Here is a 13,002-nt window from a genome sequence, read left to right on the forward strand (position 1 = left end):
GTCTTGCTCCGGTGTGGTCAAGTCTAGGGGCTGAAGACCACGGAAGATCTGAACACAGTTACAGCTGCCTCTGAATCTTTACTTCTGCACCGTAGAACTAAGTGCCACCGGTATAGGGCCGCTTTCTACGGATCTTTTCCCCTTTATTTGTAAGGAAATGTGCATTTTCAAAGCGCCCTCACATCAGTGTCCTCTCTCCCTGCGGTTCCCAACCACGAGGTAGGGAACAGCCACCAGCCCACCGCCAACCCCCGTTCCCCAGCACGGAAAAGCGAGGCTCAGCCCAGCGAGGCGACGCGCGAAGGCTGAAGAGGCGGCCCCAGGGGCCGGGCTCCCTCGCTAAAACAGGTCCCGGGGCGCGCCTCCCCACCCAGGTTCGGAACCCTGTAGCCGCGGGTCGCTGCAGGCGCGCACAGTCGTGGGCTGCCCGCGCCGTGGGGTCCTAAACACGCCCGCGTCGCCGGCTTCGGGCTGCGAACGCCGGCCGCCGGGCTGTGCGGCCACACGGGAAACGCCGCCCGGCCGCCTCCTTCCGAGCGGGCCTAGGGCGCGGCGCCACCCGCGGCGCCACCCGCAGCGCCACCCGCAGCGCCAGGGGGACGCGGTGGTCGGCGCCGCGGCGTAGCTACCTGGACGCCGTGCACGATGTACACCTTCTCCGCCTCGCTCAGCGCTACGGACGCCATGCTGCCGAGCCGCCCCGCTCGCCACACGTCATCGGCCCGCGTCGCCCCCGCGCCGACCACGCCCCCCCCGCCCAGCGCGCCGGTGTGTCATCAGCCTGCGCCGCGGCCGCTCCTGCAGCCACCGCTGCTGCTGCCGCCACCGCCGGCAGCTCGATGGGCTTCTCCTGCGCGCCGCCCCGTGTCTGGACGAGTCCAGGAAGCCGCGGCGCCTCGTGCCGGGGAGCCATCGCTGCAGCCCGAGGCCGGGTCCCGGGTCGGGGGCTGCAGGGGGAGGCGACGGCGGCGGCGGCTGGAGCCCCACCGGGGGCCCGGGACTGGGGAACTGCCTCCGGCTTCACGGTCAGTTGAGAGAGGGAGGACCGGGGTTGAGTGAAAAGGCTGGGGTGAGGCCAGAGGCGCGGGCCGGGGCCGGAGCTTAGGACTTGCAGCGGGAGAGGCGCGCGTCGCAGTTTGCTCAGAGCTGGAGTTGAAGTAGCAGAGTGTGTGTGTGCGTGTGCGTGTGTGCGCGCGAAAGAAAGACAGAGACAGAGAGAGACCTGAGAAAGAGAGAGAGACCTGAAAGAGAGACCGACCCCGAGCGAGGGGAGGCGGACGTCGTGATTGGTCTGAGGGGCTGTCTCCTTGCTCTCCTCCCCGCTCCCCCCCCCCCCCCCCCCGCCCTCCGTCTTGCATTTCCCTAGTCCCCAGGGTGATTGAAAAGAAGAGGTGATGAACTTCGTTCTCGGTAGGAAGGGTCCGGGCTGGGAGTGAGTGCCCACTAGCCCCGAAGCGTCCTCACTCCCCTCCAAGGATTCCACCCCTGCCGCCTCTCCCTGGGGCTGACCAGACGCTGACCCCAAACCTTGCAGGATCCCCTTGCCCCAGGTGGTCGCTGGAGCATTGATTGCCTCAAAGAGAGGACGGGGGTTCGAGTCTTGGCAACTGGCACCGGTGAGGGGCACAGTACCCAGGCATCCCCAGCGCTTCCCGGTGATGGCTGGAAGCCTCGGCTTGAGAGTGTGGCCGCTGGGAGCTGTAGACAGCTGCCCCGAAAAGAAAGAAGCCAGTCCTGGCGGTGGCCAAGTGGGAGTATGGGCCTTGGGTATCCAGAAGGGATACCTGCAAGGTGAATATAGGGTCACTGAAGGAGCCCATTAAGGTGAGGCAAGGTAGGGTATGGTACGGATTTTAAAGAGGCCATGTGATAAATGAGGGAAGGTTAACCCTGAGTGATTGAGGCAAGGGGATCTGATGACTCTTCCAAATGTCCCTCTTTTTAAGGAGCCTCCCTGTTCTTAAAAGTGAAAATGCAGTAACCCTTGAGAGCTCGATCCTCTAAAGAATGTATTTCCCAGCTTGTAGCTTCAATACCGTTTCGCAGGTAACTATTGAGAGCTTACTGTGGATGGCTTTGTGCCAGCTTTGAAATGCTAGAACAAATAAAACACAACTTCTGCCCAGAGAAGCTCCCCAGGCAGAGGGTAAGGCTCTAGGGTCAACATAACCGCAGAACACGGTTAAGAACTACAATGATGGCACCCACGAGCACAGTGGAATTGGGGAGGTGGATCAGAGGGGGGTACAGAGAGAAGTACCTGCCTATATTCTTAAGCTGTAAACTGCTGAGTTCCAAAATAAGTGATCGCTTCTTGGTAGACTGGACATCAGTTGTTTTGTGTATCTCTACATAGTTCTCTTATAGGTCACCTGACAGCCTACAGGGTTGGACTTTGCCCTCCAGGGAAACTGAGAGATGAAGCTGGAAGGGTTTCCTTCTGAATAACAGCACAGGTGCCCCACCTGTTGTGGCACATAGGCATCTTTGTGTGGTTGGGCACCTGGTTTCTATGTGAGGAGCTTTATGATGAGACAAGGGACTGCTGATGTTAGAAATGATATTTTGTTCTAGAGATTGCCCAGAAAGTGGAGACCCTGAACATGGAATTTTAGCGGCTAGGATATTTAAGAGGATTGAGGATTTAAAAAGTGGCAGTAAATGGACAGATCAGAAAAGACAGAAGAGTCTGAGTTGGATGCCACAGAATCATCTTTCATGAAAATCTTTCAATGTGTCTTCAAAATATGGAACGAAAATTTGAACCATTCCCCTGACAATTGACTATTGATCAATTGACTAAAGGTTCCTTGCTGGAGAAAAGTTGGTATATTTGTTAAATAATATTGTGAAATACTATTGTGAATGATGTCTGATATGTTAGGCAAAGCGGGTCTGAGAGGTGTAAACAGCGGAATGTTTATTTTCAATTCTCTATTAAAACAATGACACCTTAACCGTTATATTTCAAAACCGGTGGAACATTTTTTATCGTTTGTTGTGGTAATGCATTAGACATTTTTAAAACTCATAAATTCAGAGTTCTTTTTTGGTTTATTGAAGCAAGTCAAAGAATGCATGTTAGCCAGAAAAATCAAAAAGCCAAGGACAACACCTTAGTCTATAAAACCAGCATATTTTTTCATCACTGTGAGGGTCTTCATGGGGTGGGGAAGCATATTGTTTTGTAGGTACATCCATTCTGAATCTCTGTACTCTATTAATTTTACTTAACACTGACTGACATGTGCTCATTACAGGCCAAGCTCTGTTCTAAAGCACTTTCCAAAGATTACTTGATTTAGTCCTCACAAGAGCCCATGAGGCAAGTACTGTTATTCGTATCTTACAGATTGGGAAACTGAGGTGGAGAGGTTGATTGTCAAGGTCACAGGTCACAGACTAGAAAGAAAGTGCTAGAGCTGGGATTTAAGACCAGGCAATCTAGCTCCCATACTTGCACTCCTAAAGTCCCTTTGTGCAGACTCCTCACCAGACTCCACTTCATTTGCCAGAGTATTTGGTGAAGGAAGTCTTTGTTTGTTATGGAATTGGTAGCTGCCCTGTAAGCTGTAGTTCGTTTTTTATTCCCAAAGCAGGGAGTCTATTCAAGCATAAATTCACATCCCTTGAATCCTTACTCTAAAGGAATGTTGAACGTGGTGCTGAGGATATGCTCCTATGTCTGTTTCAGCCAACCCTTTTAGATAGGGAAAAGATTACATGTAGGCCAAGTAGAACCTGACTCACAGTAGCTAAGAAGAGCCCTCAGCAACAGAGAAGGCCAATGGATCTAGAACGGATGGTGGAGCTAGGCACAGAGATCCAGATTCCAGCTATGTCTTACTCCCAGAATAGATATCTAGAAGCTCTTCAAACCGGAAGTATTTGTTTGTATGCCCGTGAGTGTCTCGTGTTCTTGTGGAGCCAGAGATGGGAAGCTGAAAGCACACCTACCTAAAAGGAGTTGAGGATTTACTGTAGCTGGGGAGCCCAGGCACTCAAACTAGCGCATAAACAAGACAAGGAATAAAGTGCCCAATTGAGCCAGTGTGGTAATTAGACGGGAGGCCAACCTATAATAAGGTGCTAATTGTGCAGGCCAGGCATCAAGGGCGAGAGGTAAAGAGCTGCCGCCAGCCACTAGCAGGCAACAATGACATTACAGAGGTGGAGTAAACCGTGTCCCACCTAACCTTGGTTAATTAAAGCAATAAAAGCTGGTTAGAAAAGAGCTTGGGGCCATGCTGAGTCCGTGGTGCTGAAGTTGGCAGAGAGCTCTTAAAAGCCCAGCCAGGGAACATCTTTCCAGTCTCAGAGAGATAGCCAAGTGCTAGGCCTTTACCTTTGCATTTTCACAATTAGCCCAGCACGGCAGAAAAGCAGAAGCAAACGACTGTTTTCCCTACAGATCTGTTTCCTTGAAATATTTTGACTTGTCCTCCCTGTGCCTTGTTTGAAGAAACACTCGGTATAAATAACCTATCCAGTCAGGCCGGCAGGTCTGGGGCTGTCTTGCTTTTCTAGAAATTACAACTTGTAATTACAGTGGTAGAAAAATTGATAGAACTATGTGGGTTAAGCTTATTCTCATTTAGAGGAACGGTTTTCATGTGTGTTTCATTTTGAAAGGGTAGCAGGGTGCTTATGTCTCTTCACTAGGGCATGTGTGAACAAAGGGGGTCACTGATTCTGATTAGCAAATCTGGAAATAGTTAAACACACATACACATGCTCACAGCCACAGAAATCCAAATAGAAATGGAACAGCGAAGTCTGGATATTGACCTGCTGGGGGAGAAAAAAAGAAACAGAGGCCATGCACCCTCGAGTTTCTTTCTGTTTTTGCATGTTTTTAATCCTTTGCTTTCCTCTTTGGAAGCAGATTTCCAGAGACAAATGACCAGGTTATTCCTGGCTCTTGACTGTAAAGGTAAGAAGGCTCCAGTTCCATGCCCCACTTAATTCAATTATCCATCCAAGAAATGCCAGAGAATACCAGGAAGACTCCCATCTTTTCATAATCTCCTCCAAACTGTAACCTTCCTGGTATGTAGAAATTTGGCAGTTGAACTCTGATTTTTCTAGGTTACCTGAGACATGAATTTCTCCTGGTCAGGGTCTGTGGGGACAGAATCCCTTTGGATGAGATAGATACCTCACCTTAGAAAAATAAGCCTAGTGGGACAAATGCAATTCTAGCCACAGTTCTGTTGCAATAACTTTTGACTTTGCTACAAAGTGTACATTTCTAAACCAAGAAGTAGCAGCAGAAAATCTAGAAAGGCAAAATGATTAGGAAGATAATGATCTATTGGTGCAGACTACTAGGTGTCTATTCCAGCAATCTGGGCTTAGCCAGAGATCATTTTTTGCAATTTTGAGCAAGTCAGTTAAACGTTCTGAGCCTCATTTTACCCAAAACATATATCTTACCAGATGGTAAAGCTCAGAATCGATGTGGATATACATATATTTAAACAATAAAAAATGGTCCTGCTTCACTTTAAAGATTTCTCTCTTTTACCACTTTGTAATATTTGATGCATCTTCCTAGTGCTTTTTGTCACTCTGAAAAAAAAATTAAGTGAATTAACAAAAGGAAATGGTAATTGATTGAAACACTGAGCATGCTCAGGAAAATGGCTAACATTATTGGAGGATTTCCTCCTGTATATGAACAAAGAACGGGGAAAGGAAGTTAAGGGACACTTTTGATAAACATATAAAAAATCCAAGAAATTAGCAAAGAAAATACTGAATTTGTTCATGAGAACAAAAGAAGCAGAATCTCAACCCTGCAAGGGATCTTAGCATTCAGCTCAATCCTCCTTCGTTTTATAGATGAGGACACTGAGGCCCAGGGAGGGCAACTGTCTTGCCAGAAATCAGGAGGTAGTGAGCCACAGGAGTAGGAGTAGAACTGTGGCCTCCTGACTCCAAGCCCAGTCTGTATTCACTTAGCACTAGGCTTCCATCTGTCTTCAAAGTCCTCAAATAGATTTCAGAGAGCCTGTTGCCTGGTAGGCCTGGGGCTGTGGACATGGACAGCCTAGTTCCTTGGTCCCAAGCTCTTTCCAAAGCCCCACTTTTGCGTGGCACTTACTGGTGCCAGGGATAAGTGGCATCAGCAGGAATCTGAAGCTAAATGACTTCCCTTCTTATGCCTGGTGCCATTGGAGGAACTGGTTCTCTTTCTTTCCCCTTGCTCTTCTCTCAGATCCCTCCAAGGGCTTTTGCTCTTAGTCCCTAAAAAAGCTCAACTCTTGCCTGGGTGATGTCACAGTGGCTGCATGTCTGCACATGGCACAATGTGGGGTCAAGTGCCATTTTCAGCACTCTCAGGTGGGACCCTTTGCTGGCTGGTCTTCTGCCTAGCATGGGTGGGCTTTCTCTGCGAAAAAGCAGCACGCTTGAACTCAGCCCTACAAGAAGCATTCCCCAACAGAGGCAGATTTTAGGCATTCAGTCCTAGGGTGACTGTCCTAGCTGAAGCTTCACATCCCTCCTGCTTCCTAGGTTAAGACAAGATCAAATGTTGGCTGGTGTTCAGCCAGGGCCCCACCTTAGAGGACAGAATGCTTAAGTTCAGGCCTGTGGCCTGTGAACACCGCCACACGTGGCCCATCCACTAGTGCCATCTCCATATAACCATGTGTGGGCATGAGAGCCAAATGGTAAGTAACCCAAGATCATGGTGGAAGCACCAGCACACCGTTCCCTTTTTTTCTAGTTACTGGGCAAAATTAATGGTTGTAGTGAAGAATAAAAAGCAGGCCCTGTAATGAGAGTAGGCTGGGGAGTGTAACCCTGTCCCACTGCTTCTCAGAAATATGAATTTAGGCAAATCTCTCCATGCCTCAATTTCCTCTCAAAAGGGACGGGAAAGCCAGCATTTATATCTACACAGTAGAGTAGATGTGAAGATCGTACAGAATGAGATGCGTCTAGCGTGCAGCCCCAGTGCCTAGCAGGTAGTGGACATCCAGGAAGGAATGCCCAGATGGAACCTACCCTGACAGAGGCCAGAAGGCAGTTCAGTGTCAGATGAGACCAGAGCCCCTGATTAGCAAGGATTCACATACTGTGAGAGTGACACATTCATTGACAAGCTGTATTGAAGGTAGCTGGGTTGGTGATACATTGTTGCCTTTGGAAGGATTTTTGTTGCTGGGTGTCAGACATCTGGAAGGAAGAGTTCATGCAGAGTGCTGGCAGCAGGAGCCAGTGGCAAATAGGATCCTTTAAACCGAGAGGGGAAGTTAGTCACCTCTCTCAACATTTTATGGAACCGCAGCTCATTCCTTGAGTTTCATTTCTTTACTCATCTATAGAACAAGCTGGACGAGAGTTTGGAAGAGGTCAGGTCATCCTTGCAGTGTCTCTCTGAAAGGCCATGTGTTCAAGGGCCAGCATGTGTAAGGTGGTCTGTTGGGTGTCATGATCTGTTGAAGAGCTGGAGAGACAGCTGCTAGGACTCAGTCCAATGGCTCAGAGGAGAAAGAAAAAGTGTGTGTGTGTGTGTGTGTGTGTGTGTATGCGTGTGTATATATATATATATATATACATAAATATATATATATTTAAAAAATGTGTGTGTGTATATATATATATACACACACACATTTTTTTTTTTTAAAGAATGGGTACAGTAGGCTTCCAGGAGCTAGTGGAAGCAAAGTCTGTTTAGAGTCCATTTCTTGGATTTTTTCAAAAGGAGTCACAAAGCTTAGAGATTGAGTCCTTCCCACGCACTTTAGAGATGAAGCCATCAAAGTGAAGTTAAAGTGACTTTTCCTCAGGTCCCATCAAGTATGTGAGGGAGTAGGAAGCAGAACTCGTGTTTCCTGCTTGGTCATCCCTCTCCTCCCCCTCTGGGAAAGAAAGAAAAGAAAGTCATGTGCTGTGCTCAGGCTGTGGTTGCAGGCAGAGCTGGTTTTGAATCCTGGCCTTACCACTCCCTCGCTTTGTATGACCTTGGGAATATCACCCAAGACTAATGTACCTCATCGAGTTGAGGTATAAGGAGGTTAAGGTGCTGGGTTGTTGTAAGAGTTACAACGAGGTGCTTCAGCTAAGTCCTCAATCATCTTAGGCATTTGGTTCATGTCGGTGCCCTAAAACTTCTGTTTTAGACAAAATCTCAAATGGACTTTGATGTCCTCATCTATGAAACAGAGGGAGTTTGGCTAAAATCTAATAGGTGAGGTGGTCTTTTTTTCTTTTTAAGATTTTATTTATTTATTCATGAGAGACACGCAGAGGGAGAGAGAGAAGAGAGAGAGGCAGAGGCACAGGCAGAGAGAGAAGCAGGCTCGATCCGCTGAGCTACCCAGGCGTCCCTAATAGGTGGTCTTTAAGGCTCCTTCCAGCTCCAAAATTCTGACTCAAGATTGTGATCTTTTATTTTGAACCAATGAACCTTTTTTTTTTTTTTTTTAACCAGTGAATCTTAATGCACGGTCTTGTTTTAAAGTCTCATTCATTTTCCTCCTTGTTATAACGTATCATAAAGCACACCTATAAAAGGGGAAAGTAGGGGATCCCTGGGTGGCTCAGTGGTTTAGCGCCTACCTTTGGCCCAGGGCGCGATCCTTGAGTCCCGGGATCCAGTCCCGCATCGGACTCCTGGCGTGGAGCCTGCTTCTCCCTCCTCCTGTGTCTCTGCCTCTCTCTCTCTCTCTCTCTCATAAAAAAATCAATCACTCAATCAATCAGTCAATCAATCAATCCTTTAAAAGGGGGGGTGGAGTAGACCGTGTTACCCAGATGAACATAGTTTCTACTAATCCCCAGTTGTTTGTGACATAAGTTATGGCATCCTCTATGTGGGTATGTATTTTTTTCGGTAGATTTAGAAGTCAGGAGGTGACCTGGCCAGGTGTAGTACAATAGTCCATTGTGGTAAGTGAGAGAAGTGTTAGCGTCCGTGAGCTGTCCAAATCCCAGACTTTGTTCTGAAATGAAATGAAAGCCTACTGTTAGAAATCTGAGTGTGCACATGAGTCTGTTTTATAAGAAGGTGACCAGTTAGGAGGCAAGAAGGTAAATTAAACTTACCAACCCCTCCCTGATTTTCTCGGTCAACTTCAACACCCATAGGGTTCAGTTTGGGAGTGTGATGTTTTACTTTTTTTTTTTTTTAATGTAAGTGTTTTGCTCAAGGTTGAGTATGTCAGAAGATAAGAGACAGGCAGGGCATGACAGATATTCCTGCAGAGGGAGAAATCATGTAGACTTGTTGGTGACGATCTTCCAGAACAGGCCAGGGTGCTCTGCCTGCCTCTACGCTTTCCTTGGCTGGCAGGTTGTGATGCAAGTGATAAGGCACCTTTCTTTTGAACCACACCCTTACCTTTTGGGAAAAAAAGTTTAGTGACTCATTCTGTTTTTGTTTTTTTAAAGATTTTATTTATTTATTCATGAGAGAGAGAGAGAGAGAGGCAGAGACACAGGCAGAGCGAGAAGCAGGCTCCATGCAGAGAGCCTGATGTGGGACTCGATCCTGGGTCTCCAGGATCACGCCGTGGGCAGAAGGCAGCACTAAACCGCTGAGCCACCTGGGGCTGCCCTCATTCTGGTTTTTTTAATGAAAGATTCCAAACATAAGAATTCATGGTTCATTCTTTGTTTTTCTGAGAGCCATCTAAAAATGGGTATAAAATTAACAAGCCTTTTAGATCCTTCACAAATTAAGAGAATTGTAGCTTAGATAACTTAGTTTTCTACTTCCTCAGATACCTTTCTAAAGTGTCTAGGACCTGGACCATTCATTCATCTTTGAAGTTGTAGGGCTGGCTTTTGAATGCTTTTAAGTCCTATCACTCTGAAATATGAGAAGTTCTAAAAGAGGCAAACACCATATTCTTGAGACAGGAGGATTTAAACCATCCAAGGTTATTGATGTACTCGTTGAGATGAATTTCAATTGAGAAAGATGATAGAAGTACCAGAAAAAATGCTGTCTTCTTTCAGGGGACCTTCTAAGTGATTTTGTAGGGATAGATTGAGTTCTTTAATGTAGTAAAATTTCGTTTAGGTGAGAATTCAGTGTTTAGGGCAAGTTCAAGAGGATACCAGACTAGCCCCTCTCCCCCACCCCCGCAACAACAATTCGGCATAATACTAGAATTATTAAAATGTTAACTATCACCTGAAACAAATGTTGACCTAAGTTAAACGCCTCTGATTTAAGGGTTTCTACTGCCTTGCTGATGTTCATGACGTTAGCTAAGGAGTTGATGAAATTGAGTGTCAACTGCATAGTTCCTACTAGTAGGGAGCCAGAAAGTTTAGTCCTTAAAAAAAATTTTTTTTTGAGTATTTGGATGACCTTTGTCTCTAAGCCAAGGGTAAATAATTACATCTGATTTGAGTTTATTCAGCCAGTCTATGTATTTCATACAGGCCTTAGTGGTTGGATGTGTTAATGCTACTTTAATCTGTACAGTCCCCAAAACCTTCTGTGCTGTACATGAATGCATGTGTGGATGTGAGAATGTGAGTGGGTGTGGTGTCTTAGGAAAGTAATCTTCACAAAGTACTTTGAGATGCTTTTAAGGATTTTAGATCTAGCTGAACTAATCCGTGACTTGGGGCAGGATCTTATCTCATGAAAGCTGGTGAAGTTGGCAATCTGAGAGGATCTGTGGTTCCTGAGGACACTTGCCGGAGAAGGCAGTGGGGGCTCCAGTATATCCAATACAGAACTTATATATTTTATGTGAAGGTCGTGGCTTTGACACTTGCGCATAAAGCCTGGGCTTTGGGTCAGTTTTCTTAGGGCAGGTGATGGATTTATGAGGATTTCCCCCTCATTCAACAAATGATAACTACAGGCACTATATCTGGACTCTTGCCATCACTAATTGTTAACTCTTGGCTAGGCATCCAGCCTGGCCAGCATGTAGATAGGCCACAATTTGATATGGGACCTGTGATCTTGGCCGTAGCATCACCCTTCAAACCCATTTGTGTTGCTCAGCCATGGATAGGCAGCATGGAAATTGAGTCATGAGTTCATACCCCAGAGCCAACCTGGTACCCCAAACTCTGGGGTTTGTAGAGCCCCAGACTGCATTTCACTAAATATATTTGTGTCTGCCTGTCTGGGTTAGTGGAAGGACCCATTTGTGGTCAGGTATAACCCTGTCTGGGTTAGTGGAAGGACCCATTTGTGGTCAGGTATAAGCATGTGAGTTATAGATCTGGAGACAGTTCTCTGGGCCAGATGTAGGGGGGTTTTGGTTTTGCTTTTGTTTTAGAAAATTATCACTCCTTTCAGTCATTTCTCAGTTTTTTGCTTCTGAAACTCTTAAGAAGGAAGACTAGGGATCCCTGGGTGGCGCAGCGGTTTGGCGCCTGCCTTTGGCCCAGAGCGCGATCCTGGAGACCCGGGATCGAATCCCACGTCGGGCTCCTGGTGCATGGAGCCTGCTTCTCCCTCTGCCTGTGTTTCTTTTTTTTTTTTTTTTTTTTTTTTTCTGACTGTGTTTCTGCCTCTCTCTCTCTCTCTGTGACTATCATAAATAAATAAAAATTAAAAATAAATAAAAATAAAAAAAGAAGGAAGACTAGATGATTTCCTTAGAATTCCCACATACTCAGATATCACAGAGCTCAGAAGGTCATTCTGACATGACACTTCATCTTCCTTATCATCTGGATCACTCACTCCTGGGAGCTCCAGAACTCCTCTGGCACTGTGAATCCTCCTACGACTTCCTTACCCCCAAGGCTTAGTCCTTTCACCTTTCTGGGCATCAGGGTGCTCCTTTGCCTGGTAGAAGAATAATTACTTTGGGCATGGATTATTAACATATGGAAAAGCCAACTCTTTTTAATGTTCCAGAACCATTGGCCAAAAAAATACAACATAGGTTACTATGATTAAAATTGCCAAATGATCATTGTTTTTGATCTTTCTTTGGAAACAAGATGGAAGAGGAGCAGAAAATCCTATTCCACCCAACTGGAACTCTGGCCTGTTCCCTCAGTGCCTCTCTGGGCTCGTTGGCCTCTGATGGACCCCGAGCCCTCCTGTCTGCTTCATCTTGTCTTGCCTGTCAGTGCCAGAGCAGCATTGTTATAGCACGAATACAGTCCTTATAGCTTTCCTTAGAGCCTGGGGTGCCTCACCAATACCTCCAGGGTGAACTCCCAACTCATCTTAAAGCTCAAGGCCTTGTAAAACATAGCCTACGTAACAACCCTACCTTTAAAGCTTCATTTCCACTTAGCGCCCCCACCTCCTATGCCCAACACAGCCCACGTATGCACACACGCAGGCACACAGCCCGGGACATCCAGCCCCACAACCTGCATCACCACTGTCCTTGCCTTTTTCAGAGCAGAACACTTCACCTGGCTCCACGCCCTGCTCAGATCCACTCCCTTTGGATTCCCTGGCCATGAAAAAGTCTATTTATCCCACTTCTGGGCTTTGTTTATTTGCAGGGAGCAGGTACGATTTGCTTCTCCGTTGTGCTGTTCATTAGAAACCTATGTGTTAGGGTCATCGTGAGGTAGATCTGTCTCTGCATCCATCCACTCAAGAAATAACGATCTGAGCATATATTCATGCCAGGTACCTGGTTCCAATGCTAAACAAAATAGGACTTGCAGGTTAGTAGAACAAAGCTAGTAAGACAAGTCTTAGCAGACTGGGAACTGGGAGAGGAGAATGGGAGGACCCGAACTGGGCAGCACACACAAATTATTGTCCTCATGATCCCTTGTGTGTGAACCCCCTACACAGTTCCTTATATTTAATGGCTGCTCCGTGAATATGTTTTTTGAATTGAATTAAATGCAGGATAATTGGGCAGCCCCAGTGGCTCAGCAGTTCAGTGCCACCTTCAGCCCAGGGCATGATCCTGGAGGCCCCGCCTCCAGTCCCGCATCGGGCTCCCTGCCTGGAACCTGCTTCTCCCTCTGCCTGTGTTTCTGCCTCTCTCTGTGTGCCTCTCATGAATATATAAATAAAATCTTAAAAAAAAAAAA

At 46.9% G+C, this 13,002-nt stretch overlaps 2 protein-coding genes across 6 annotated transcripts in view; one reads left to right on the top strand and one right to left on the bottom strand.

Annotated features, from left to right (window-relative positions):
• Window positions 1-735, bottom strand: part of EXOSC7 (exosome component 7) — a 35,954-nt gene extending 35,219 nt beyond the window's left edge. The window contains exon 1 of the mRNA XM_038566692.1: window positions 630-735. Coding sequence (XP_038422620.1) covers window positions 630-686 — 57 coding nt within the window. The 5' untranslated portion in view covers window positions 687-735. The remainder of the gene's footprint in view (window positions 1-629) is intronic.
• A 66-nt stretch (window positions 736-801) lies between these two features.
• The window catches only part of ZDHHC3 (zinc finger DHHC-type palmitoyltransferase 3), a 53,432-nt gene continuing 41,231 nt past the window's right edge, over window positions 802-13,002 (top strand). For 4 of the 5 annotated variants that reach the window (XM_038566693.1, XM_038566695.1, XM_038566696.1 and 1 more), the window contains exon 1: window positions 6,330-6,677. The gene's annotated coding sequence lies outside the window, so the exon portion shown is untranslated. Of the gene's footprint in view, window positions 1,026-6,329; window positions 6,678-13,002 lie in introns of those variants that run through there. The other variant, XM_038566694.1, reaches the window with a different exon arrangement.

The sequence above is a fragment of the Canis lupus genome, chromosome 20 (assembly GCF_011100685.1).
Source record: "Canis lupus familiaris isolate Mischka breed German Shepherd chromosome 20, alternate assembly UU_Cfam_GSD_1.0, whole genome shotgun sequence".
NCBI classification, from domain to species: Eukaryota; Metazoa; Chordata; class Mammalia; order Carnivora; family Canidae; genus Canis; species Canis lupus.